Consider the following 27,367-nt stretch of genomic DNA (forward strand, 5'->3'; position numbering starts at 1 on the left):
CGCCCATTCTGCCGGCTCAAGTTACGCTCAAATTCTCTGCCAATCTCATGAGAAGGTAAAATGGGCGTGAAGCAGTGTAAACCATCAGGCCCCAGCAAAGCACCGGACTCACACCCAATGCTTCTTAAGCATGACCATTAAAGTTTGAAGCCACCTCACTATCAATCGTGCCTTTGAGAGTGTATTGCCTTTCCATATTAGTCCTCCCACAGTGCCTCCCTTCACATTTCTCTGCACCGAGTTCCACCTGCCATGCTTCTGTCCATTTCACCGTCCTGTCTATGTCATCCTGAAATCTACAACTATCCTCGTCACTATCGACCACGTTACCAAGTTCCGTGTCATCTGCAAACTTTATGATGTTGCTCCCTACACCCGATTCTAGGCAGTTTATAAAAATTGGAAAGTGTAATGGACCCAAAACTGAGCCTTGGGCGACATCACTGCAAACTGCCTCCCAGTCTGAAAAACATCCATCCCCCGCCTCTCCCTTCCCATTACTGAGCCGATTCCATATCCATACTGCCACTTTTCCCTTAATCCCATGGGCTTCCATCTTCTGAACAAGCCTCCTGTGTGACACTTTGTCGAATTCCTTCTCAAAGTCTTCATATACAACATCGACTGCACTGCCTTGATCAACTTTCCCTGTTACCTCATCAAAGAATTCCATCAAGTTCGTCAGACACGATTAGAGAAGTGCAAGAGAGCTGGCAGGGGACTCCTTCTGTGCTGTAAAATTCCGTGATTCTGCGGTTGAGTTCAAAAATCAGTTTTTTAAAGTTGTGGTAAACCCACAGGATGTTGTTGGGCAAAGGAACATAGGAATTTGTCGATGAAAATTCCAGTGCTCCCTCTACCATCCTGGTAATTACACGATACGATAATGGAGGCGTTAGCCAATCAGAACAATCAAACGCTCTCAATTAGTCTACAACAGAACCAGACGTGAGGTAGAGAGCTTTGGCTCCAGTTTGATTATTTCACCATTGGCATGGCACAGTAACTGGCACAGGACGCTTAACCATCGTCCTGGAAGGTAATGGGATATAGAGCAGGTTCTCATCATGAGTTGTGTGTTATTTATGATATCTTGTCCCACAAATACTGGATCAAAGGCGAGGTGACTCTGGATTAACCCAATGAAGAAAGGTGAGCATCTACAGTGATAAACCAGGTGGCACGGTTTGTAAAAGGGTATGGCTAGAGTGTTATGTTTAAGGGTTGCATTCATAGAGGAGTCAATGCTCAAAAGCTAATGATAAGGAGGAGGTAGCCATTGTGCATTCTTTAGGTTCTGCTGATAGATCTGTTGAGAGGGCAGCACCATTCTCTCCAGCACTTCACACCAAAGTAAAGAACCTGGTTCTGACTGGAGGAAGGTATACAATGTGTTTCCCAGGGGTCAGTATCAGGACCACTGCTTTTCTTGCTATATGTTAATGACTTGGACTTGGGTGTACAGGGCACAATTAAAAGATTTGCAGATGACACAAACTTGGAAGTATAGTGAACACTGAGCAGGATAGTGATAGACTTCAAGAGGACATAGACAGGCTGATGGAATGGGCAGACATGTGGCGAATGAAGTTTAAAGCAGAAAAGTGCAAAGTGATACATTTTGGCAGTAAGAATGAGGAGAGGACATATAAACTAAAGGGTACAATCCTAAGAGGGGGGGCAAGAACAGAGAGACCTGGAGGCATAAATTGTTAAAGGTGGTAGGGCAGGTTGAGAAAGCGGTTAAAAAGGCTAATGGGATCCTGGGCTTTATAAATAGAGGCATAGAGTACAGAAGCAAGGAAGTTATGATGAACCTTTATAAAACACTGGTTTGGCCTCAACTGGAGTGTTGTGTCCAATTCTGGGCTGCACACTTTCGGAAGGATGTGAAGGCCTTAGAGAGGGTGCAGAAAAGATTTACAAGAATGATTCCAGGGATGAGGGACTGCAGCTATGTGGATAGACTGGAGAAGCTGGGGTTGTTCTTCTTGAAGCAGAGAAGGTTGAGAGGAGATTTAATAGAGGTGTTCAAAATCATGAGGGGTCTAGACAGAGTAGATAGAGAAAAACTGTTCCTATTGGCAGAGGGGTCGAGAACCAGAGGACACAGATTTAAGGCAGAAAATCAAAGGCGACATGAGGAAAAACTTTTTTATGCAGCGAGTGGTTAGGATTCGGAATTCACGGCCTGAAAGGGCGGTGGAGGCAGACTCAATTGAGGCTTTCAAAAGAGAATTGGATAAGTACCTGAAGGGAATAACATTGCAGGGCTACGGGGAAAGGGCGAGGGAGTGGGACTGGCTGAGGTGCTCTTGCAGAGAGCCGGCACGGGCTCGACAGGACTTCTTTTGTGCTGTAACCATTCTATGATTGGCAATAAACTGCCTTTGATTATCCTGCATCCCATAATAAGTTGACAGTGAAGGGCTGTATGACGGAAGCCCGAACAGGATGATGGAGAATCCCTGCTACATAATACCGACCATCAGAATGGGTCGTGGTTAATGATGAACACATTTACCGCTCCAATGTGCAGCTTTATGTTCGACTGTTCACTGCGGACAAGAACTTGGCCAATCGGAATATACTGGAAGCTCATTGGCTGACGAAGAACTTCCTGATTGAAACTCCGCACTTACTATTGTTCTTCATCTGTGAAAGTTCCAGCTGAAAGTGAGTCTTTGAGTTGCAGAGTTCACTGAATATCTGTACAGCTGCAATGGAAATAACAACTTAGCTCACTGCTGGAAACGTGCGGCCCCTCCATCACTCGATTCCGCAGATCCCCAGCACAGGCTGATAGGATGCTATTGTAGGACAGTGGGGAACAACAGTCACTCTCTGTGTGACAGTCTCATTGCATCACAGGTAGGTGCTGATTATTTCATCGGGTACACCGCTACCTGGAGATGAACAACGTTCCAGACACTTACGTAGCGATCATGGTCACACTCGTTCATAAAACGGGGAAGGGGGACATCAGCCTGTAATCAACTCGGAAAGGAAGTCAGTCAGAGCCTGGGCGGAGAGGCATGTGGTCAGTCTGGATTCAGTTACTTCTGGTCCAGTCTACACTGTCCATCTGTGCCTGATACATTGGCAACACCAGGGAGCTGTTCAGTGTGGGACTCTCGGGCAATAGCGACATCTGGAGGGAGAAACAGTGTTCGGCCCACTGGACTTGGGGTTGTTTCATAGTGAATTCTGTAAAAAAAAACCATTTGCACACTCCCCCAATCCTGTACCCACACCCCATATACACAGTACCCCAATCCTGTACCCACACCCCATATACACAGTACCCCAATCCTGTACACACTCCCCATATACACAGTACCCCAATCCTGTACCCACACCCCATATACACAGTACCCCAATCCTGTACACACTCCCCATATACACAGTATCCCAATCCTGTACACGCACCCATATACACAGTACCCCAATCCTGTAAACACCCATATACACAGAACCCCAATCCTGTACACACACCACATATACACAGTACCCCAATCCTGTACCCACTCCCCATATACACAGAACCCCAATCCTGTACACACACCCATATCCACAGTACCCCAATCCTGTACACACACCACAAATACACAGTATCCCAATCCTGTACCGCACCCCATATACACAGTACGTCAATCCTGTAAACACACCCATATACACAGAACTCCAATCCTGTACACACACCGTATATACACACTACCCCAATCCTGTACCCATACCCCATATACACAGTATCCCAATCCTGTACACACCCCATGTACACACAACCCCAATCCTATACACGCACTGCATATACACACTACCCCAATCAGTTACCCACACTCCATACACAGTACCTCAATCCTGTACACACCCATATACATAGTACCCCAATCCTGTACATATCCCATATACACAGAACCCCAATCCTGTACACACCCCTATACACACACCCCACAGCAAGTAATCAGGACGACAAATGGAATCTTGGCCTTTATTGCAAGGGGGATAGAGTATAAAAGCAGAGAAGTCCTGCTAGTACTGCATACAGTTTTGGTCTGCGTATTTAAGGAAGGATATACTTGCATTGGAGGCTGTTCAGAGAAGGTTCACTTGGTTGATTCCGGAGATGAGGGGGGTGACTTATGAGGATAGGTTGAGTAGGTTGGGTCTATACAAATTTTAGTTCAGAAGAATGAGAGGTGATCTTATTGAAATTTATAAGATAATGAGGGGGCTCGACAAGGTGGATGCAGAGAGGATATTTCCATTCATAGGGGAAGCTAAAATTAGGGGACGTAGTCTTAGAATAAGGGGCCGCCCATTTAAAACTGAGATGAGGAGAAATTTCTTCTCTCAGAGGGTTGTAAATCTATGGAATTCTCTGCCCCAGGGAGCTGTGGACCTGGGCCACTGAATATATTTAAGGCGGAGATAGACAAATTTTTGAGCGATAAGGGAGTAAAGGGTAATGGGGAGCAGGCGGGGAAGTGGAGCTGAGCCCATGATCAGATCATCCATGGTCTTATTGAATGTTGAAGCAGGCTCGAGGGGCCAAATGGCCTACTCCTGCTCCTATTTCTTATGTTCTTATGTTCTTATATACACATAACCCCAATCCTGTATATACCCATATACACAATACCCCAATCCTGTATATACCCATATACACAATATCCCATTCCTGTATATACCCATATACACTATACCCCAATCCTGTATATACTCATATACACAATACCCCAATCCTGTATATACCCATATACACAATACCCCAATCCTGTATATACCCATATACACAATACCCCAATCCTGTATATACCCATATACACAATACCCCAATCCTGTATATACCCATATACACAGTACCCCTATCATGTACCCACACCTGATATCCGTGGTATGCACTAAAGCTCTTGAACTACTGTCCGTTGGGAGTGCCTATCAGAACATCAAGCCTGAGCTCATTATGTGATCTTCAGTGAGTGAAGGCCATGATCCACAATCTAATCCCGTGATGCACTTGAGCCAATAATGCTGGTACCTCAGCATGGCCCTGTAGTGCTGACCCTCTGAAAGTGCAAAAGGAGCGGTTTGAGGTGTGTGGCCTCAATCAGGCCAACATCCCCACCATTGAAGCACTGACCACACTCGACCAGCTCCATTGGGTGGGCCACATTGTCCGCATGCCCGACCCGAGATTCCCAAAGCAAGCGTTTTACTCGGAAGCCCTACACGCCAAGTGAGCCCCAGGTGGGCAGAGGACACGTTACAAGGACACTCTCAAGGCCTCCTTGATAAAGTGCAACATCCCCACCGACACCTGGGAATCCCTGGCCAAAGACCGCACTAAGGAGAAAGAGCATCCGGGAGGGGGTTGAGCACCTTGAGTCTCGCCGCCGAGAGCATGCAGAAACCAAGCGCAGGCAGCGGAAGGAGTGTGCGGCAAACCAGACTCCCCACCCACCCTTTCCTCCAACAACTGTCTGTCTCACCTGTGACAGAGACTGTAATTCCCGTATTGGACTATTCAGTCACCTGAGAACTCACTTCTAGAGTGGAAGCAAGTCTTCCTCGATCTCGAGGGACTGCCTATGATGATACTGATGGATGTGGACACGCTTCTGATTAATATTGACAACTTACTCTCATTCCTCATCTGCGAAAGTTCCATTCTGAACCCAGCCTGCAATTTTCTCATTTCGTTCATCATCTGTGCAACTGAACGGGAAACAAATGTGTTATCTACACTGATCCACTGCAGCTTTAGCCCATGTGACACGAGTCAGCAGGGTGACACACTCTTTGTTCATTGTGATATACCATTCACTAATCACTATATACAGTTTGTTGATTGTAATCCTCGGCCCCTCCTATTTCTCATCGACATGCTGCCCCTCGGCGACATCATCCGGAAACACAGCATCACTTTCCACATGTACGCTAATGACACCCAGCTCTACCTCACCACCACTTCTCTCAACCCCCAACTGCCTCTGGTTTGTCACGCTGCTAGCCCGACATCCAGTCCTGGCTGAGCAGAAATTTTCTCCAACTCAATATTGGGAAGATCCAAGGCTTTGTCTTTGATCACCAGCACAAACTCTGTTCCCTAGCAACCAACTTCATCCCCCTCCCCAGCAATCTTGGGGTCCTATTTGACCCTGTTCTCCATATCCTCTCCATCGCCAAGACCGACTATTTCCACCTCCGTAACATCGCCCGTCTCTACCCCTGCCTCAGCTCATCCACTGTTGAATCCCTCAGTTGCCTCAATCCTAACTATTCCAACGCACTCCTGGCCGGCCTCCCCCACGCTCTGTAAACTTGAGCTCATCCAAAACTCGGCTGTCCGTGTCCTAACTCGCATCAAGTCCCGCTCACCCATCACCCATCACCCCCTGTGCTCGCTGCCCACGTCCTAACTCACATCAAGTCCCGCTCACCCATCACCCCCTGTGCTCGCTGCCCATGTCCTAACTCGCATCAAGTCTCGCTCACCCATCACCCCCTGTGCTCGCTGCCCGTGTCCTAACTCACATCAAGTCCCGCTCACCCATCACCCCCTGTGCTCGCTGCCCGTGTCCTAACTCACATCAAGTCCCACTCACCCATCACCCCCTGTGCTCGCTGCCCATGTCCTAACTCACATCAAGTCCCGCTCACCCATCACCCCCTGTGCTCGCTGCCCATGTCCTAACTCACATCAAGTCCCGCTCACCCATCACCCCCTGTGCTCACTGTCCGTGTCCTAACTCACATCAAGTCCCGCTCACCCATCACCCCCTGTGCTCACTGCCCGTGTCCTAACTCACATCAAGTCCCGCTCACCCATCACCCCCTGTGCTCGCTGCCCATGTCCTAACTCACATCAAGTCCCGCTCACCCATCACCCCCTGTGCTCGTTGCCCGTGTCCTAACTCACATCAAATCCCGCTCACCCATCACCCCCTGTGCTCGCTGCCCATGTCCTAACTCACATCAAATCCCGCTCACCCATCACCCCCTGTGCTCACTGCCCGTGTCCTAACTCACATCAAGTCTCGCTCACCCATCACCCACTGTGCTCGCTGCCCATGTCCTAACTCACATCAAGTCCCGCTCACCCATCACCCCCTGTGCTCGCTGCCCGTGTCCTAACTCACATCAAATCCCGCTCACCCATCACCCCCTGTGCTCACTGTCCGTGTCCTAACTCACATCAAGTCCCGCTCACCCATCACCCCCTGTGCTCACTGCCCGTGTCCTAACTCACATCAAGTCCCGCTCACCCATCACCCCCTGTACTTGCTGCCCGTGTCCTAACCCAAGTCCCGCTCACCCATCACCCCCTGTGCTCGTTGACCTGCATTGGCTCCCAGTCCGGCAACGACTCGATTTCAAAATTCTCACCCTCGTGATCACGTCCCTCCATGGCCCTATCTCTGTAATCTCCTCCGGCCCTACAAACCTTTGCGATCTCTGCGCTCTTCCAATTCTGGTCTCTTGAGCATCCCCGATTTAAATCTTTCCACCGGGCCTTCAGCTGCCTGGGCCCCAAGCTCCAGAGCTCCCTCCCGAAACCTCTCCGCCTCTCTACTTCTCTTTCCTCCATTAAGACGCTCCTTAAAACCTACTTCTTTGACCAAGCCCTGTCTTAATTTCTCCTGATGGGCTTTGTTGTCAAATTATGTTTTATAATCGCTCTTGTGAAGCACTTTGGGACGTTTTACTAAATTAAAGGTGCTATATAAATGCAAGTTGTTGTTATATACCATTTGCCGTTTGTTATATATTTGATTATTTATACAACTTACTCTTATTCTCCACGTGCAGAATGTCCATCTTGATTACAGCCAGAGAATTCCTCATTTCGGTGAACATCAGTACCACTGAAATTAAAGTCAATCTTTAACTCCTGTGCTCAGAAACATGGTTTTTGTTTTCACTGTGTTTCTAAACTATGTTGCTGTGCAGGTCCCTCGGATTGGGGGGGAAGAGGCCATGTTACCCTGAACTTTACCCGGGTTTATAAGTTGCTGTATTTCACTCGCGGGAAGCTCTGTTGATACGTTGGGGTGATATTGGTACGCTGTGTGCTTCCCGTCAGTGCCACCAGGGGGCGGGAATGGGGCGCAAACGTGTTCTCGCCCGGGGGGGGGGGGGGCGGGGGGGGACTGGGGGGGGGCTGGGGGGGACAGGGGAGGACACGGGGGGACAGGGGAGGACACAGGGGGGACAGGGGAGGACACGGGGGGACAGGGGGACACGGGAACGGGGTCGCTAATGGCTCCCGCGAAATTGCGCAAGAGTTTGCGGAAGTGCGAAACCGTAAGCCCCCCCCCCCCCCGCTCTTGCTCAAAGTGCCCCTGGACCGCTGCCCCTCCGGCAGTGACGTCATCGCCATGCGCAGTGACCCACTCTCACCCCGCGGCAGAGGTTGGCCATCCTCGCGGGGTCGCCAACCGGGCCGCACTCCGCTCGCTCGTGGGGCGATCGTTAAAGGGGGAGGGGGCGTGCGCCGCTATTTTTAAGTTTCCGCCCGACGTTTTGGCCCGGCCTCGGCGCGGTTTTCCACGGTGTCGGTGCCGCGATGGTGCAGCCATGGTGGGTGTGGCCCAGTGTGGTCCCCTTCAAACCCCTGCAGAGCTCGCAGCGCTCCCCCTCCCCTTTACCGGAATGGGAGGGCCCTGTGATCGCGTCACTGCTATGTGGAGAGGCCGCGTAGCGCTCCGAGTCGTGTGCGATTAGCACCCCCGCGAGGAAGTGGAGCGACCGACATTGCCCTCCGCTTCCTCTGGGGGGGGGGCGGGGTGTGGCAACACCAATTTTGCACCGGGCACAGTAAGTTTCCGCCTAGCCCACAAACGGGGCGCTAACGAAATTCGGGCTTGTTGCGTCAGTCGGTTCATAATCCACCTGAGCTGGGGCCACTAAACCCCACCGGAATATTGCAACAGGAGGAGGCCATTCAGTCCCTCGGGTCTGCGCCGACATTCTATTGGATCACGGCTGATCTGTATCTTAACTCCATCTGCCCGCCTCTGATCCGTGTCCCTCGATACCCTCAGCCAACAAAAATTAATCAATCGCAAACGGCAAAGCTCCGCTTAACCCACAGCACCTACTGACGTTTGGGGGAAGACAATTCCAGTTTGCTACAATCCTCCCTGACTTCACTCCTGAACGGCCTGGCTCTCATTTTAAGATTATGTTCCCTCATTCTTGATTGCCCCAGCAAAGGAAAGAGGTTTTCCACATCAACCCTGTCGAATATTTTCGATATTTCGAACACCTCAATCAGTTCACCTCAGTCTTCCAGACTCAAGGGAATATAAGCCAAGTTTATGCAACGCAGTTCACGTACTCAGGACATTGCAAAGTGCTTCACAGACCACGGCTGCTTGAAGTGTGAAGTGTGGGTACACGCCCCGAGCTAACGTCTGGGGTACAGTTTACGGGGCAGATTTTCGGTCCTACTCCGCTCCGTTTCTCGCCCCAAAGCGGCAACAATGGCGGCGGTGAGGTGTTCTGGGCGGGTGGTCAGCCTCCAGCGCCCCGCGGCGATCCTCGGGTCCGGTTTAGCGTCGGCGCGGAGCAGCACCGCCCGGGAGAGCTGCGCCCGGTGTGTAACGCCCGCGGTCGCGACACCGGCGCGGGTTTGGACTCCCGCCCGACCCGTCCGCCCCGCAACGCGCCCCACACTGACCGCCTGGGAAATCAGGGCGGTCCAACGATACCGACAGCGGAGAGGTAGGTAATGGGCTCCTGAGGTAAGTGCGATTGTTTTGTCTTTTAATTTTTTTTGTGATTTGTGCCACGGTGGCGTAAGCCACACACCCACCCCCCCCCCACACACACCCTCCCCACCTCCCCCCCCACACACCCTCCCCACCTCCCCCCCCACACCAGGCGTCTCTCAGAGCGCTCCCGGCCTGGCTCTTTAGCTCGGGAGTTTCCCACCCTAACGCCCAGAGAGAGCTGTACAACATCTCCCTTAGCGCTGCGCCCCCTGACTCGGCCCAGCTCCTCAAACATACCGACTGAGGCACAAACTGTGCCGGGCGCTAACTTTACCGCCCCACCGCCATTATCGGCCAAAAACATCAACGCATAAGATCCAGCCCGACATCTTCCCACCGCCATTATCGGCCAAAAACATCAATGCATAAGATCCAGCCCGACATCTTCCCACCGCCATTATCGGCTAAAAACATCAATGCATAAGATCCAGCCCGACATCTTCCCACCGCCATTATCGGCTAAAAACATCAATGCATAAGATCCAGCCCGACATCTTCCCACCGCCATTATCGGCCAAAAACATCAACGCATAAGATCCAGCCCGACATCTTTAAAGTCTCTTTTCAGTCACCTCCTTTGAAGGCGAAGTATCTTTTTGTAACCAAACCAGGGGTCAGCCTCTGAGTCTTCTCCACAATGCCTCCAGGGTGTTGCAGTTTCCCCAGACCTGAACACAGTGCCCAAGGTCCCGTCTGATCAGGGAAAGGTGGTGCAGAAATACAAGACCCTTCTTTCTCCGCTCCTCCGCCCCCGGGACTTTAGTCTGGAGAAGGTTCGAGAAGCGGCGACAGATTAACCCGGAATCCCCTGCCTTTGCCCATTTTCTCCCCCTTTGGGCCCCCTTGCAGAGGCCGGCATTGTCAGGACCAGGCTGATGGGTGGTTCGCCGGCTCACAGTCTGACCCACGCCCGCGAGGATATGGACCTGGCCCCCCCCCCCACCCCCCGACAAGCTCCTGCACACACATTGCTCACCCGGACCCTTCTCGCACACTTACTGTTCCTCAGCTGCGGAAGTTTGTTCCGGAGATCAGCACAGGAGCCACTCGCCTGCTCGACCATCCTCGCAACTGAAAAGGGAATCGTACGTTTACAGGGCGGGATTAACTTTCGCACATTGCGAACAACACCGAATTGGGAGGTGTAATTGACAAATTAATTTCAATGTAGATTAGTGTGAGGTGGTGCATTTTGGGAGGAGGAATAAGAGGGCTTGGATAATAATAATCTAAATGGTACAGAGGAGCAGAGGATTCTCGGGGTACAGGTAGATAAATCACTGACAGTAGCGATGCTGGTTAACCGGGCCATTAAACAGCAAACCGAGCACTGTGGTCATTTCGAGAATTGAAAAGCAGAGACATTCTGGGGGTGAAATTCATTGCATTTATGCCTCCCATTCGCGGGGAGCACCAAGGGGGTGCACATTCATTACTGCCCGGGCACGACACAGGCAGCGACTCCTGCCATATTGGCCAAGAGTTTAGCGGCGGATATCGTGATGTCATCGCCGCGTGTGTCGCCCTGTCAGCGCCCCCGGCCCCTGCGGCATCGCCGGGTGCAAACACCGAGAGCAGCAGGGGGCGCGGATCGGGGGGCCGGCCGTTGCCGGGGCTAAAGGCCTCAATGGTTAAAGGCCAGGGGGTCCAGGTCAGTAATATACAAAACTTACCTTGGCTTTCACACCGCAGCTCCGGTTTCTGCTCAGCCCGGCACTCTGCTGATCGATCGGCCCGGCACTCTGCTGATCGATCGGCCCGGCACTCTGCTGATCGATCGGCCCGGCACTCTGCTGATCGATCGGCCCGGCACTCTGCTGATCGATCGGCCTGGCACTGAGCTGATCGATCGGCCCGGCACTCTGCTGATCGATCGGCCCGGCACTCAGCTGTTCGATCGGCCTGGCACTGAGCTGATCGATCGGCCCGGCACTCTGCTGATCGATCGGCCTGGCACTGAGCTGATCGATCGGCCCGGCACTCTGCTGATCATAGAAACATAGAAACATAGAAAATAGGTGCAGGAGCAGGCCATTCAGCCCCTCCAGCCTGCACCGCCATTCAATGAGTTCATGGCTGAACATGAAACTTCAGTACCCCCTTCCTGCTTTCACGCCATACCCCTTGATCCCCCGAGTAGTAAGGACTTCATCTAACTCCTTTTTGAATATATTTAGTGAATTGGCCTCAACTACTTTCTGTGGTAGAGAATTCCACAGGTTCACCACTCTCTGGGTGAAGAAGTTTCTCCTTACCTCGGTCCTAAATGGCTTACCCCTTATCCTCAGACTGTGACCCCTGGTTCTGGACTTCCCCAACATTGGGAACATTCTTCCTGCATCCAACCTGTCCAAACCCGTCAGAATTTTAAATGTTTCTATGAGGTCCCCTCTCACTCTTCTGAACTCCAGTGAATACAAGCCCAGTTGATCCAGTCTTTCTTGATAGGTCAGTCCCACCATCCCGGGAATCAGTCTGGTGAATCTTCGCTGCACTCCCTCAATAGCAAGAATGTCCTTCCTCAAGTTAGGAGACCAAAACTGTACACAATACTCCAGGTGTGGCCTCACCAAGGCCCTGTACAACTGTAGCAACACCTCCCTGTTCCTGTACTCAAATCCCCTCGCTATGAAGGCCAACATGCCATTTGCTTTCTTAACCGCCTGCTGTACCTGCATGCCAACCTTCAATGACTGATGTACCATGACACCCAGGTCTCGTTGCACCTTCCCTTTTCCTAATCTGTCACCATTCAGATAATAGTCTGTCTCTCTGTTTTTACCACCAAAGTGGATAACCTCACATTTATCCACATTATACTTCATCTGCCACGCATTTGCCCACTCACCTAACCTATCCAAGTCACTCTGCAGCCTCATAGCATCCTCCTCGCAGCTCACACTGCCACCCAACTTAGTGTCATCCGCAAATTTGGAGATACTACATTTAATCCCCTCGTCTAAATCATTAATGTACAATGTAAACGACTGGGGCCCCAGCACAGAACCCTGCGGTACCCCACTAGTCACTGCCTGCCATTCCGAAAAGTACCCATTTACTCCTACTCTTTGCTTCCTGTCTGACAACCAGTTCTCAATCCACGTCAGCACACTACCCCCAATCCCATGTGCTTTAACTTTGCACATTAATCTCCTGTGTGGGACCTTGTCGAAAGCCTTTGAAAGTCCAAATATACCACATCAACTGGTACTCCTTTGTCCACTTTATTGGAAACATCCTCAAAAAATTCCAGAAGATTTGTCAAGCATGATCTCCCTTTCACAAATCCATCCTGACTTGGACTTATCATGTCACCATTTTCCAAATGCGCTGCTATGACATCCTTAATAATTGATTCCATAATTTTACCCACTACTGAGGTCAGGCTGACCGGCCTATAATTCCCTGCTTTCTCTCTCCCTCCTTTTTTAAAAAGTGGGGTTACATTGGCTACCCTCCACTCGATAGGAACTGATCCAGAGTCAATGGAATGTTGGAAAATGACTGTCAATGCATCCGCTATTTCCAAGGCCACCTCCTTAAGTACTCTGGGATGCAGTCCATCAGACCCTGGGGATTTATCGGCCTTCAATCCCATCAATTTCCCCAACACAATTTCCCGACTAATAAAGATTTCCCTCAGTTCCTCCTCCTTACTAGACCCTCTGACCACTTTTATATCCGGAAGGTTTTTTGTGTCCTCCTTAGTGAATACTGAACCAAAGTACTTGTTCAATTGGTCTGCCATTTCTTTGTTCCCCGTTATGACTTCCCCTGATTCTGACTGCAGGGGACCTACGTTTGTCTTTACTAACCTTTTTCTCTTTACATACCTATAGAAACTTTTGCAATCCGCCTTAATGTTCCCTGCAAGCTTCTTCTCGTACTCCATTTTCCCTGCCCTAATCAAACCCTTTGTCCTCCTCTGCTGAGTTCTAAATTTCTCCCAGTCCCCAGGTTCGCTGCTATTCCTGGCCAATTTGTATGCCATTTCCTTGGCTTTAATACGATCCCTGATTTCCCTAGATAGCCACGGTTGAGCCACCTTCCCTTTTTTATTTTTACGCCAGACAGGAATGTACAATTGTTGTAATTCATCCATGCGGTCTCTAAATATCTGCCATTGCCCATCCACAGTCAACCCCTTAAGTATCATTAGCCAATCTATCTTAGCCAATTCATGCCTCATACCTTCAAAGTTACCCTTCTTTAAGTTCTGGACCATGGTCTCTGAATTAACTGTTTCATTCTCCATCCTAATGCAGAATTCCACCATATTATGGTCACTCTTCCCCAAGGGGCCTCGCACAATGAGATTGCTAATTAATCCTCTCTCATTACACAACACCCAGTCTAAGATGGCCTCCCCCCTAGTTGGTTCCTCGACATATTGGTCTAGAAAACCATCCCTTATGCACTCCAGGAAATCCTCCTCCACCGTATTGCTTCCAGTTTGGCTGGCCCAATCTATGTGCATATTAAAGTCACCCATTATAACTGCTGCACCTTTATTGCATGCACTCCTAATTTCCTGTTTGATGCCTTCCCGAACATCACTACCACTGTTTGGAGGTCTGTACACAACTCCCACTAACGATTTTTGCCCTTTAGTGTTCTGCAGCTCTACCCATATAGATTCCACATCATCCAAGCTAATGTCTTTCCTAACTATTGCATTAATCTCCTCTTTAACCAGCAATGCTACCCCACCTCCTTTTCCTTTTATTCTATCCTTCCTGAATGTTGAATACCCCTGGATGTTGAGTTCCCAGCCCTGATCATCCTGGAGCCACGTCTCCGTAATCCCAATCACATCATATTTGTTAACATCTATTTGCACAATTAATTCATCCACCTTATTGCGGATACTCCTTGCATTAAGACACAAAGCCTTCAGGCTTGCTTTTTTAACACCCTTTGTCCTTTTAGAATTTTGCTGTACAGTGGCCCTTTTTGTTCTTTGCCTTGGGTTTCTCTGCCCTCCACTTTTCCTCATCTCCTTTCTGTCTTTTGCTTTTGCCTCATTTTTGTCTCCCTCTGTCTCCCTGCATAGGTTCCCATCCCCCTGCCATATTAGTTTAACTCCTCCCCAACAGCACTAGCAAACACTCCCCCTCGGACATTGGTTCCAGTCCTGCCCAGGTGCAGACCGTCTGGTTTGTACTGGTCCCACCTCCCCCAGAACCGGTTCCAATGCCCCAAGAATTTCAATCCCTCCCTGCTGCACCACTGCTCAAGCCATGATCGATCGGCCCGGCACTCTGCTGATCGATCGGCCTGGCACTCTGCTGATCGATCGGCCTGGCACTCTGCTGATCGATCGGCCTGGCACTGAGCTGATCGATCGGCCTGGCACTCTGCTGATCGATCGGCCCGACACTCTGCTGATCGTTCGGCCTGGCACTGAGCTGATCGATCGGCCCGGCACTGAGCTGATCGATCGGCCTGGCACTCTGCTGATCGATCGGCCTGGCACTGAGCTGATCGATCGGCCTGGCACTCTGCTGATCGATCGGCCTGGCACTCTGCTGATCGATCGGCCTGGCACTGAGCTGATCGATCGGCCTGGCACTCTGCTGATCGTTCGGCCTGGCACTGAGCTGATCGATCGGCCTGGCACTGAGCTGATCGATCGGCCCGGCACTCTGCTGATCGATCGGCCTGGCACTGAGCTGATCGATCGGCCTGGCACTCTGCTGATCGATCGGCCTGGCACTGAGCTGATCGATCGGCCTGGCACTCTGCTGATCGATCGGCCCGGCACTGAGCTGATCGATCGGCCCGGCACTGAGCTGATCGATCGGCCCGGCACTGAGCTGATCGATCGGCCCGGCACTGAGCTGACCGATCGGCCCCGCACTGAGCTGATCGATCGGCCCGGCACTCTGCTGATCGATCGGCCCGGCACTGAGCTGATCGATCGGCCCGGCACTCTGCTGATCGATCGGCCTGGCACTGAGCTGATCGATCGGCCTGGCACTCTGCTGATCGATCGGCCCGGCACTGAGCTGATCGATCGGCCCGGCACTGAGCTGATCGATCGGCCCGGCACTGAGCTGATCGATCGGCCCAGCACTGAGCTGACCGATCGGCCCGGCACTGAGCTGATCGATCGGCCCGCACTGAGCTGACCGATCGGCCCCGCACTGAGCTGATCGATCGGCCCCGCACTGAGCTGACCGATCGGCCCGGCACTGAGCTGACCGATCGGCCCGGCACTGAGCTGACCGATCGGCCCGGCACTGAGCTGATCGATCGGCCCCGCACTGAGCTGATCGATCGGCCTGGCAAGCTGACCGATCGGCCCCGCACTGAGCTGACCGATCGGCCCGGCACTGAGCTGACCGATCGGCCCGGCACTGAGCTGATCGATCGGCCCCGCACTGAGCTGACCGATCGGCCCGGCACTGAACTGATCGATCGGCCCCGCACTGAGCTGATCGATCGGCCCGGCAAGCTGACCGATCGGCCCGGCACTGAGCTGACCGATCGGCCCGGCACTGACCTGATCGATCGGCCCGGCACTGAGCTGATCGATCGGCCCGGACTGAGCTGACCGATCGGCCCGGCACTGAGCTGACCGATCGGCCCGGCACTGAGCTGATCGATCGGCCCGGCACTGAGCTGATCGATCGGCCCGGCACTGAGCTGACCGATCGGCCCCGCACTGAGCTGACCGATCGGCCCGGCACTGAGCTGATCGATCGGCCCGCACTGAGCTGACCGATCGGCCCCGCACTGAGCTGACCGATCGGCCCGGCACTGAGCTGACTGATCGGCCCGGCACTGAGCTGATCGATCGGCCCGGCACTGAGCTGATCGATCGGCCCGGCACTGAGCTGACCGATCGGCCCGGCACTGAGCTGATCGATCGGCCCGCACTGAGCTGACCGATCGGCCCGGACTGAGCTGACTGATCGGCCTAGCACTGAGCTGACCGATCGGCCTGGCACTGAGCTGACTGATCGGCCTGGCACTGAGCTGACCGATCGGCCCGGCACTGAGCTGATCGATCGGCCCCGCACTGAGCTGACCGATCGGCCCGGCACTGAGCTGATCGATCGGCCCGCACTGAGCTGACCGATCGGCCCCGCACTGAGCTGACTGATCGGCCCGGCACTGAGCTGATCGATCGGCCCCGCACTGAGCTGATCGATCGGCCCGGCACTGAGCTGACCGATCGGCCCGGCACTGAGCTGACTGATCGGCCCGGCACTGAGCTGACCGATCGGCCCCGCACTGAGCTGACCGATCGGCCCGGCACTGAGCTGATCGATCGGCCCGCACTGAGCTGACCGATCGGCCCCGCACTGAGCTGACTGATCGGCCTGGCACTGAGCTGATCGATCGGCCCGGCACTGAGCTGACCTATCGGCCCGGCACTGAGCTGACCGATCGGCCCGGTACTGAGCTGATCGATTGGCCCGGCACTGAGCTGATCGATCGGCCCGGTACTGAGCTGATCGATCGGCCCGGCCCCTCGGACGCGACAGTGCTGCACGGCCCTATTACTGACCCAGGAAGGAAGTGGAGCGCTTGGTTTCGTGCTGCACTTCATTCCGGGAATGCTAACTTGGATTTTTTGAGAGAGTGGAACCTTTAACTCCTGGTGCTAACTTCCTGCCTCTCAAATGTTACTGCCCCCAAACGGGGCGATAATGAATTTCTTCCCAATGTTAAACCTGTATAGAGCCTAGTTAGCCCACACTTACGATCTCCATATTACAAGGATATAGAGGCATCCGAGATGGTTAAAAAAAAGATTTACACGACAATACCAGAACTGAGAGGATATACCTTTCAGGAAAGATTGAACAGTCTCAAGAAAAGAGAAGGCTGAGGAGTGAGTTGATCGAGGTATTTAAGATGCTGAAAGTGTTGGTAGGGTAGATGTAGAGAAGATGTTCCCAATTGTGGGGGAGACCAGAACTAGGGGCCACCAATATTAGACAGTCACTGATAAATCCAATAGGGAATTGAGGAGAAATTTCTTTACCCAGAGAGTGGTGAGAATGTGGAACTCACTGCCACAGGGAGTGGTTGAGGAGAATAGTATCAAGGCATTAAAGGGGAGGCTGGATAAACACATGAGGGAGAAGGGAATAGAGGGATGTGCTGATGGGGTGAGGGAAAGGCGGGTGGGAGGGGGATTGTATTTAGGAGTTTATTATATACATTGCAAATTAGTTCAAACAAGCTTATTTATAAAAGAACGGTGGAAGGGTTTAAGTACATGCACAAATGCTTTAGAGAGTCACATTTCTGTCAGTCTCCCAGTAGAGCCTGGTTTTCTCTATAAACATGGAGCAGATGGGCCGAATGGCCTGTTTCTGTGCTGTACATTCTATGTACATTGTAAGAGTGTGTCATTTAAAATCCCACCACATTCTGTTTAAAACAGAGGGTCAGAATGATCTTCCGACCGGTATTTGACACTTACTCTTATTCTCCATCTGTGAAAGCTCCACCTTGGAGTCCGATTTTGAGTTCCTTATTTCAGTGAACATCTGTGTGACTGAAACGGAAGAGAAGACACAACGCTCATTCCAGTTAGTCATGTTTTCTTGTAAAGTTATAGAAATTGTCGCACCACAGATTACAGCATGTTTTTACACCACTGTAACCCAGGCAACAGTCTGGTCGAATATCGGGAAGTTATTCTCAATGCTCAGTGGAGAGAGTGACCAGAGCGATTTATTTTGATCAGCTGGATGTCTGACGTATTGCCTTGCTTGTCAGTCTGCAAACCCAAGCCATTGAGAAATCCACATACCGAGACCAGTCAGAGCCCGGGAATCCCTCAGTGTGTGCAGGGGTAACGCTGCAATCTAGCCAGCCAAATCCACGAGGAGCACTGGTATCAGAGAGACACAGGAGGAGGCCATTCAGCCCATCACGCCTGTGCTGGCTCTCTGAAAGAGCTCCCAATTAGTCCCGCTGCCCTGCTCTTTCCCCGTAGCCCTGTGAATGTTTCTGTTTCAAGTATTTATCCAGTTCCCTTTTGAATGATATCATTGAATCTGCTTCCACCACCCTTTCAGGCAGTGCATTCCACATCATAACCACTCGCAGTGTAAAAACAAATTCTCACCATCTCCCCCCTGATTCTTTGGCCAATGATCTTAAATCTGTGTCCTCTGGTTACCGACCCTGCTGCCAATGGAAACAGTTTCTCCCGACCTACTCGATCAAAACAGCTCGTAATTTTGAACACCTCTATTAAATCTCCCCATAACGTTCTCTGCCATAAGGAGAACAATCCCAGCGTCTCCAGTCTCTGCCCATAACTGAGGTCCCTCACCCCTGGGACCATTCTGGTAAATCCCCTCTGCTCCCTCTCCAAGGCCTTGACATCCTTCTTAAAGTGCGGTGCCCAGAATTAGCCACAATACTGAGTGTTATAGAAAGGTTTAGTAAGCTCCTTGCAGCTTGTCCAATCAGGATTCAAAAAGTGTCAGCCGTGTCTCAGTGGGCAGCACTCTCGCTTCTGAGTCGGAAGGTCGTGGGTTCAAGTCCCACTTTAGAGACCTGAGCATAAAAAAAATCTAGGCCGACACTCCCAGTGCAGTGCTGAAGGAGTGCTGCACTGTCGGAGGGACCGTGTTTCGGATGTGACATTAAACCGAGGCCCCGTCTGCTCTCTCAGGTGGGTGTAAAAGATCCCGTGGCACTATTTCGAAGAAGAGCAGCGGAGTTATACCTGGTGTCCTGACCAATATTTATCCCTCAATCAACATAACAAAATAAGCAGATTATCTGGCCATTATCACATTGCTGTTTGTGGGAGCTTGCTGTGCACACATTGGCTGCCGAGTTCCTACATTGCAACAGTGACTGCACTCCAAAAAGTATTTCATTGGCTGTCAAGTGCTTTGGGATCTCCGATGGTCGTGAAAGGCGCTATATAAATGCAAAACTTTCCTTCTTATAGTGATGAATCATCAACCGTGCCCTGGTATACTGGTCCTTCAGGGAGCAGAGTACAGACTCTGTCACAGGGCCGGCCTGTTCCAGCCCCCAGTGCCAGATAGGCCGCACCGGAACCAAACACCCTGCTCACCTCCCTCCCTCTCGAGGAGGAGAATCACTGATGATCAATAGACAATGGGCGAGCATTGGTCTGATCGCTCACTGCACAGACACAACATGGCAATGGTGCAGCACCGCAGCTCCTGGTCAAAGCACGGGCCCACATATTACCACCCTGGGCAGCAAAGGCATACCACCCTCACCCTCCTGGCCCAGGCGTGGGCACACAGCGGACCTCCTGCCTGCCAGCCTCGCCAGCTGGACGTTGGGCGGAGGTTTGCAGTTTCAGCCCCTTGCCCCTCTACACCCAGTGATGGTGGGCACCCAGGCCTGGATATGTGCACCAATCCGTCAAAGCCACCTCCCAGGCAACACCTTCCACCAACTGCCCGGGCCGGGCTCAGAGATTCAGTCTTGACACTCCAGCGCAGTGCTGAAGGACACTTGAACAGGGCACAAATGACCACCAAGCTCATGGTCTACAGAGCTGTAGTAATACCCGCCCTCCTGTATGGCTCAGAGACATGGGCTGTGTACAGTAGACAGCTCAAGTCCGTGGAGAAATACCACCAACGATGTCTCCGCAAGATCCTACAAATCCCCTGGGAGGACAGACGCACCAACATTAGCATCCTTGACCAGGCCAATATCCCCACCATTGAAGCACTGACCACACTTGATCAGCTCCGCTGGGCAGGCCACATAGTTCGCATGCCAGACACGAGACTCCCAAAGCAAGCACTCAGAACTCCTTCACAGCAAACGAGCCAAAGGTGGGCAGAGGAAACGTTACAAGGACACCCTCAAAGCCTCCCTGATAAAGTGCAACATCCCCACTGACACCTGGGAGTCCCTGGCCAAAGACCGCCCAAAGTGAAGGAAGTGCATCCGGGAGGGCGCTGAGCACCTCGAGTCTCGTCGCGGAGAGCATGCAGAAATCAAGCGCAGGCAGCGGAAAGAGTGTGCGGCAAACCAGTCCCACCCACCCCTTCCCTCAACGACTGTCTGTCCCACCTATGACAGGGACTGTGGCTCTCGTATTGGACTGTTCAGTCACCTAAGGACTCATTTTTAGAGTGGAAGCAAATCTTCCTCGATTCTGAGGGACTGTCTCTGATGATGAAGATGACTCGAAGCTTATTTTCATAAATGATCAATACCTTATAACTGATGAGGTACAGAACCTACTGATGAGTAATTAGCACAGTGAACAAATCCTCCAATTGGGAGAGCAAGGAGGTACCAAAAAACAAGCAGGAAACTGTCAGTAAATTGCTGCTCCGACAATAACACTGAATGCTGACCCAGTCAAGTGGAGTGTTCCGGCCAGATATACAACAATATATTTGCATTTATATAGTGCCTTTAACGTAGAAATACATTCCAAGGCAAAATCAGACAACAAGCGATGCCAGACCAGAGCGGGAGATATTCGGAGGGGCTTGGTCAAGAGATGGGAGGACCCTAAAGGAAGACAGGGAGGTACAGAGGTACCGAGGCTGAGGGAGGGGAATTCAGAAAGTGGGGTCGATACAGCTTAAGGCACGGCCACCAATGGTGGGGCGAAGGGAGGGGCCACAGTCCTCACCAAACTGGGCCCCGCACCCCGAGCCCCCCCTCACTGTCCCACTCCCAGAGACCCCACCCTCACTGCCCCACTCCCCGAGCCCCCCCTCACTGCCCCACTCCCCGAGCTCCCCCCTCCCCACTCCCCGAGCCCCCCCCTCACTGCCCCACTCCCTGAGCCCCCCCTCACTGCCCCACTCCGCGAGCCCCCCCCCTCACTGCCCCACTCCCTGAGCCCCCCCCTCACTGCCCCACTCCCCGAGCTCCCCCCTCACTGCCCCACTTCCCGAGCCCCCCCTCACTGCCCCGCTCTCCGAGCCCTCCCCACTCCCTGAGCCTCCCCCTCACTGCTCCACTCCCCGAGCTCCCCCCTTCACTGCCCCACTCCCGAAGCCCCCCTCACTGCACCACTCCCCGAGCCACCCTCACTGCCCCACTCCCCGAGCCCCCCCTTCACTGCCCCACTCCCCGAACCCCCCTCACTGCCCCACTCCCCGAGCCCCCCACTCACTACCCCGCTCCCCGAGTCCCCCCACTCCCCGAGACCCCCCTCACTATGCCCCACACCCCGAGGCACCCTCACAGCCCCACTTCCCGAATCCCCCCACTCCCCGAGACCCCCCTGACTATGCCCCACTCCCCGAGCCCCTGCACTCCCCGCCCACCCCCACACCCCACTCCCTGAGACCCCCTCACTATGCCCCACTCCCCGCACCCCCGCACCCCCACTCCCGCACTGCCCTGCTCCCTGAGCCCCCCCTCAGTCCCTGGAGCTGTGGGCTGTTCACTGGCCAGGAATGAGATGACAGGAGCATATGACCTTGTGTAAAAGTGTGGGGAACTGTTTGAGTTTCTGACCATTCTTTAACACTCACTGTTCATCTTCATCTCTGAGATTTCTTTCTTGAAATCAGCCTGGGAGTGACATATTTCACTAAACATCTGTGGAACTGAAATGGAAGCAAAGTTTTAGCTCAAATTAGCAACAACATTCTACAGATTCATTTTATCGTGTAGATAGTGGTTAAATATTATTATGGCATTATCTAAAAGACTGATAGCCTGCATGTTCTTATACTATTCCGTGTTAACACAGCATAGTGTTGGTGGGTAATTATTGCTTGATGGGATATTCATCATCATCATCATAGGCGGTCCCTCGAACAAGGATGACTTGCTTCCACCTGAGTTCACGGATGTTTCAATGAAGGACCCAATATTCCAAGTCCTAAACTCCAGTTGAAAGACTGGAAGATGCCTGTGCGTGGATTTTTTTAATGTGAGGTGGCCATTGCACACCAGGCACCACAGGGGCTTGACAGAGCTAGGTCTTGGTCCAGTGGCAAGGGTTAACCAGGACTACTGGAGACCAGCTCTGCTGCACGGACCTGGTGCGCACACGTGTCGCAGTGTGGGCTGGGCCCGTGCTGCCCTGGACCCTCAGCTCGCCTGGGCCCCTTCAATGCCTTAATAAGCTGATCAGCAGGTGTAAAACATTTTCAAAATGTCTCCAACATCATCACCATCCAGACGTGGAAGTATCAATGCAGGACCAATCACAGGAAGGCCATCAGCAAAGCTAGAGTTGAGTGTCCACAATGGGTGGGAGGAGGCTGGTGAGGAGCTTAAACACCGGCACGGAGCAGTTGGGCTGAATGGCCTATTTCTGTGCTGTGAAATTCCTCCTGCTAGTCAGAACACCCCAGCAGATTCCCACTCACTCGATTGATGTAGCTATACGTCACTGGGGGTGTTGAGGTCCCAGGGAAATCCCCTGGGAGGACAGACGCACCAACGTTAGTGTCCTCGACCAGGCCAACATCCCCAGTATTGAAGCACTGACCACACTCGATCAGCTCCACTGGGCAGGCCACATTGTTCGCATGCCAGACATGAGACTTCCAAAGCAAGCGCTCTACTCGGAACTCCTTCACGGCAAACGAGCCAAAGGTGGGCAGAGCAAATGTTACAGGGACACCCTCAAAGCCTCCCTGATAAAGTGCAACATCCCCACTGACACCTGGGAGTCCCTGGCCAAAGACCGCCCTAAGTGGAGAAAGTGCATCTGGGAGGGCGCTGAGCTCCTCGAGTCTCATCGCTGAGAGCATGCAGAAATCAAGCGCAGACAGCGGAAAGAGCATGCGGCAAACCAATCCACCAACCCCTTCCCTCAACGACTATCTGTCCCACCTATGACAGAGTCCATGGTTCTCTTATTGGACTGTTCAGTCACCTAGGGACTCATTTTAAGAGTGGAAGCAAGTCTTCCTCGATTCTGAGGGACTATGATGATGATGATGATGTTGAGGTCCACAGCAGATTCCAAGCCGGGTACCTGACTACGCTCCGCTCTGAATTTGGGGGAATCCTGAACATGCTGCCCTAAATTTCCCTCCATCGGGAGCCCGGGCAGTGATGCAGTCAGTGACTCGGCCCCTGTGTCGCTGCTCAGGATACTGATCGTTCCCCTCTATCTTCAGCATCAGTTGTAAGGTGAGTGTGTGTTGGGCTAACCTACACGCATCCACATTAAACAGGCTGTTATTGTGGGCTGTATTTCAAAATCAGTGGTGGAATTTTAGCCGCTTGTGATACTGCACACCAGGGCCTGGACATTGGACCGAACCGGGGCGTAGGCTGGACAGGCCCAATCAGGACCTGCGGAAAATTGATCCATCGCCTCCCTGGGATAGGGCCGGTGATGGGTGGGGGTGGAGGAGGGGTGGTTGCAGCCCAGAAGCAGTTCGTCGGTCACACGGAGGGGCGGGGGGCAAGATGGGCTGGCTGGGACACCGGCTGGGACAAAGGGCCGAAGGTGAGTCCAGGGGTGGGGTGGGAGGGGGTGAGCAATGGCTAACAGTGTACTGCAGTCTGGGGGTGTGGAGATCACCCTGGGGGATCAGTTGATCTATCTGACTGGGGGTGTGGAGATCACACTGAGGGATCAGTTGGTCTATCTCACTGGGGGTGTGGAGATCACACTGGGGGATCAGTCAGTCTATCTGACTGGGGGTGTGGAGATCACACTGGGGGATCAGTCGGTCTATCTGACTGAGGGTGTGGAGATCACCCTGGGGGATCAGTCGGTCTATCTGACTGGGGGTGTGGAGATCACACTGGGGGATCAGTCGGTCTATCTGACTGAGGGTGTGGAGATCACACTGGGGGATCAGTCGGTCTATCTGACTGAGGGTGTGGAGATCACCCTGGGGGATCAGTCGGTCTATCTGACTGGGGGTGTGCAGATCACACTGAGGGATCAGTCGGTCTATCTGACTGAGGGTGTGGAGATCACCCTGGGGGATCAGTCGGTCTATCTGACTGAGGGTGTGGAGATCACACTGGTGGATCAGTCGGTCTATCTGACTGGGGGTGTGGAGATCACACTGGGGGATCAGTCGGTCTATCTGACTGGGGGTGTGGAGATCACACTGGGGGATCAGTCGGTCTATCTCACTGGGGGTGTGGAGATCACACTGGGGGATCAGTCGGTCAATCTGACTGGGGGTGTGGAGATCACACTGGGGGATCAGTCGGTCAATCTGACTGGGGGTGTGGAGATCACACTGGGGGATCAGTTGATCTATCTGACTGGGGGTGTGGAGATCACACTGGGGGATCAGTTGATCTATCTGACTGAGGGTGTGGAGATCACACTGGGGGATCAATCGGTCTATCTGACTGGGGTGTGGAGATCACACTGAGGGAATCAGTTGATCTATCTGACTGGGGGTGTGGCGATCACACTGGGGGATCAGTTGATCTATTTGACTGGGGGTGTGGAAATCACAATGGGGGATCGGGTGATCTATCTGACTGGGGGTGTGGAGGTAAAGAGTTAAAACGTTTAATAGCCAGAGCTTTAAGCTCGAGAAACATAGGAAGATGGGAACTATCAGCGACAGAGAACGGGATGGTCACTACAGGTAGTTGCCGCATAGGTCAGTTTAGCTCAGTTAAGGATGACAATGATGTGCCAAGACATCCCAGAGGTTACTCTAGACCATCACCAAAGCGATCAGCACTGTCTGACACTGGTCAGCCACTTAATGAAAGGTTGGGTGGCTTTGTGCTCCCATCACGAAAGGACAGCCTCAGTACACTGAGTTGATTCCAGCTATGTAATCTGGGACATCAAAGATACCTCTGTTAATGTTACTGAGAGCATCTCACTGTGCTGAGTACAATCAAAGGGGTTAAAACTGATGGATGGTGTGCTGAGTACAATCAAAGGGGTTAAAACTGATGGATGGTGTAATGTATTTGCTCCATGGGCTCTTTGCTTAAGAATCCATAACAACACATTGCTATTAATAACTAGTTGGTTGGTTAGCAAAGGTTTAACAATCACACTACACATTACCGGTTCATACACAAGCTCACAACCACCTGCCTCATCGTGGATTTCCCAAATCCAACTGGCTGGGGTTTTATTGAGTCTTGTGAACATCATATGACTGGCTAAGCCATTCACAGCTCTACAAACCTGTGAGCGCCTTCACAGGTGCAGACATTACAGGAGGGAAGTTATGGGCTGCAAGTGTGCAGTTAGATCTCTTAGTGTGCGCGAGGAATTCAAAGAACCTTTTCTGGTATACTATCAGGAACCCTACCACTCACTGAATAGAGGTGGGTTTTAAGTAGTGTTCTAAAGGAGAAGAGTGAGGTAGAGAGGCGGAGAGGTTTAGGGGGGAGTTCCAGAGCTTAGGCACGGCAACAGAAGGCACGGCCACCAATGGTGGAGCGATTATAATCAGGGATGCTCAAGAGGGCAGAATTAGAGGAGCGCAGATATCTCGGGGGGGGGGGGGACGGGACTGTGGGGCTGGAGGAGATTATAGAGATAGGGAGGGGCGAGGCCATGGAGGGATTTGCAAACAAGGCTGAGAATTTTAAAATCGAGGCGCTACTGGACGGCTATTCAATGAAGGTCAGCGAGCACAGTGTGTGTGATGGGTGCGTGGGACTTGGTGCGAGTTCGGACACGAGGTAGCCGAGGTTTGGATTACCTCTAGTTTACGGAGGGTGGAAGATGGGAGGCCAAATACAAAAGCAAAATACTGCGGAAATCTGAAACAGAAACAGGAAAACTGGAAACACTCTGTCAGTGTCTGTGGCCAGAACAAAGCAGGCAATGTTTGAGTGGGAACTGCTGTTCGAAACTGAAAACTAAGAAATCAGCAGCAAGGGAGGGGGAAATCCCCACACACAAACAGTGAACTGATGTAACAGGTCAGTCGTGTAATGGACGCAAACCCTGAGGGGGTGAATCTCCCCACATCCCCCCCCACCCCTCCGCCCTTTGCGCTGTAACTTCAGTGGAAACCCCCCTGACCAGCAGCGGATGGGGAGCAGCTTGGATAGAGGTCAGCCCCAAAGGTTAGTAAAGAGACAATGTGTGTTGCAAACAGCCAAGGGGCGGGAGCCCTGGGGCACATGGGACAGATGGAAAGACTGGGGTTCAGGAATGGTATGAAAATGGGTTTGAAAAGGAGATGCAGCTGAAGTCTGAAATCACTGAAGTCAGCGATCAGAGTTAAAGGGAATCTTACAGGTTACATCAAACAGTCTCCAGGGGTGGGTAGAATACCTACAACAGGCAGGATGGGACACAATATACCACCGACCTTGATGCTTTATCTGTGAAAGCTCCATTTTGAAATCATCATGTGAGTTTCTTATTTCGCTAAACATCCATGTGTCTGAAATGGAAACACAATGTTGGGTGCAGTATATGCATCCATCGATATATTTTTGGAAAATTTTGTAAAACAGCTGTAATGTATTTGTTTCGTGGGTTCTTTGCTTAAGAATTCATAGCAACACATCGCTATTCAGAAGTAGTTGGTTAATAGAAAAAGGTTTAACAATCACACTACACATTACCAGTTCAGCCACCAGGCTCACAACCACCTGCCTCATCGTGGATCCCCGAACCCATCTGGCTGGGGTTGAATCTTGTGAACATCACATGACTGACTACTCCCAACGAA

At 52.1% G+C, this 27,367-nt stretch overlaps 1 protein-coding gene across 1 annotated transcript in view; it reads right to left on the reverse strand.

The window, feature by feature from the left end:
- Positions 1–27,367, reverse strand: part of LOC139237857 (putative leucine-rich repeat-containing protein DDB_G0290503) — a 111,447-nt gene that overhangs the window by 50,847 nt on the left and 33,233 nt on the right. The window contains exons 9-15 of the mRNA XM_070867082.1: positions 27,002–27,076; positions 22,250–22,324; positions 18,220–18,294; positions 10,779–10,850; positions 7,794–7,868; positions 5,644–5,718; positions 2,643–2,717 (exon numbers count right to left, since the gene is read on the reverse strand). Coding sequence (XP_070723183.1) covers positions 2,643–2,717; positions 5,644–5,718; positions 7,794–7,868; positions 10,779–10,850; positions 18,220–18,294; positions 22,250–22,324; positions 27,002–27,076 — 522 coding nt within the window. The remainder of the gene's footprint in view (positions 1–2,642; positions 2,718–5,643; positions 5,719–7,793; positions 7,869–10,778; positions 10,851–18,219; positions 18,295–22,249; positions 22,325–27,001; positions 27,077–27,367) is intronic.

This window comes from Pristiophorus japonicus, chromosome 24, assembly GCF_044704955.1.
Source record: "Pristiophorus japonicus isolate sPriJap1 chromosome 24, sPriJap1.hap1, whole genome shotgun sequence".
Lineage (NCBI taxonomy): Eukaryota > Metazoa > Chordata > Chondrichthyes > Pristiophoridae > Pristiophorus > Pristiophorus japonicus.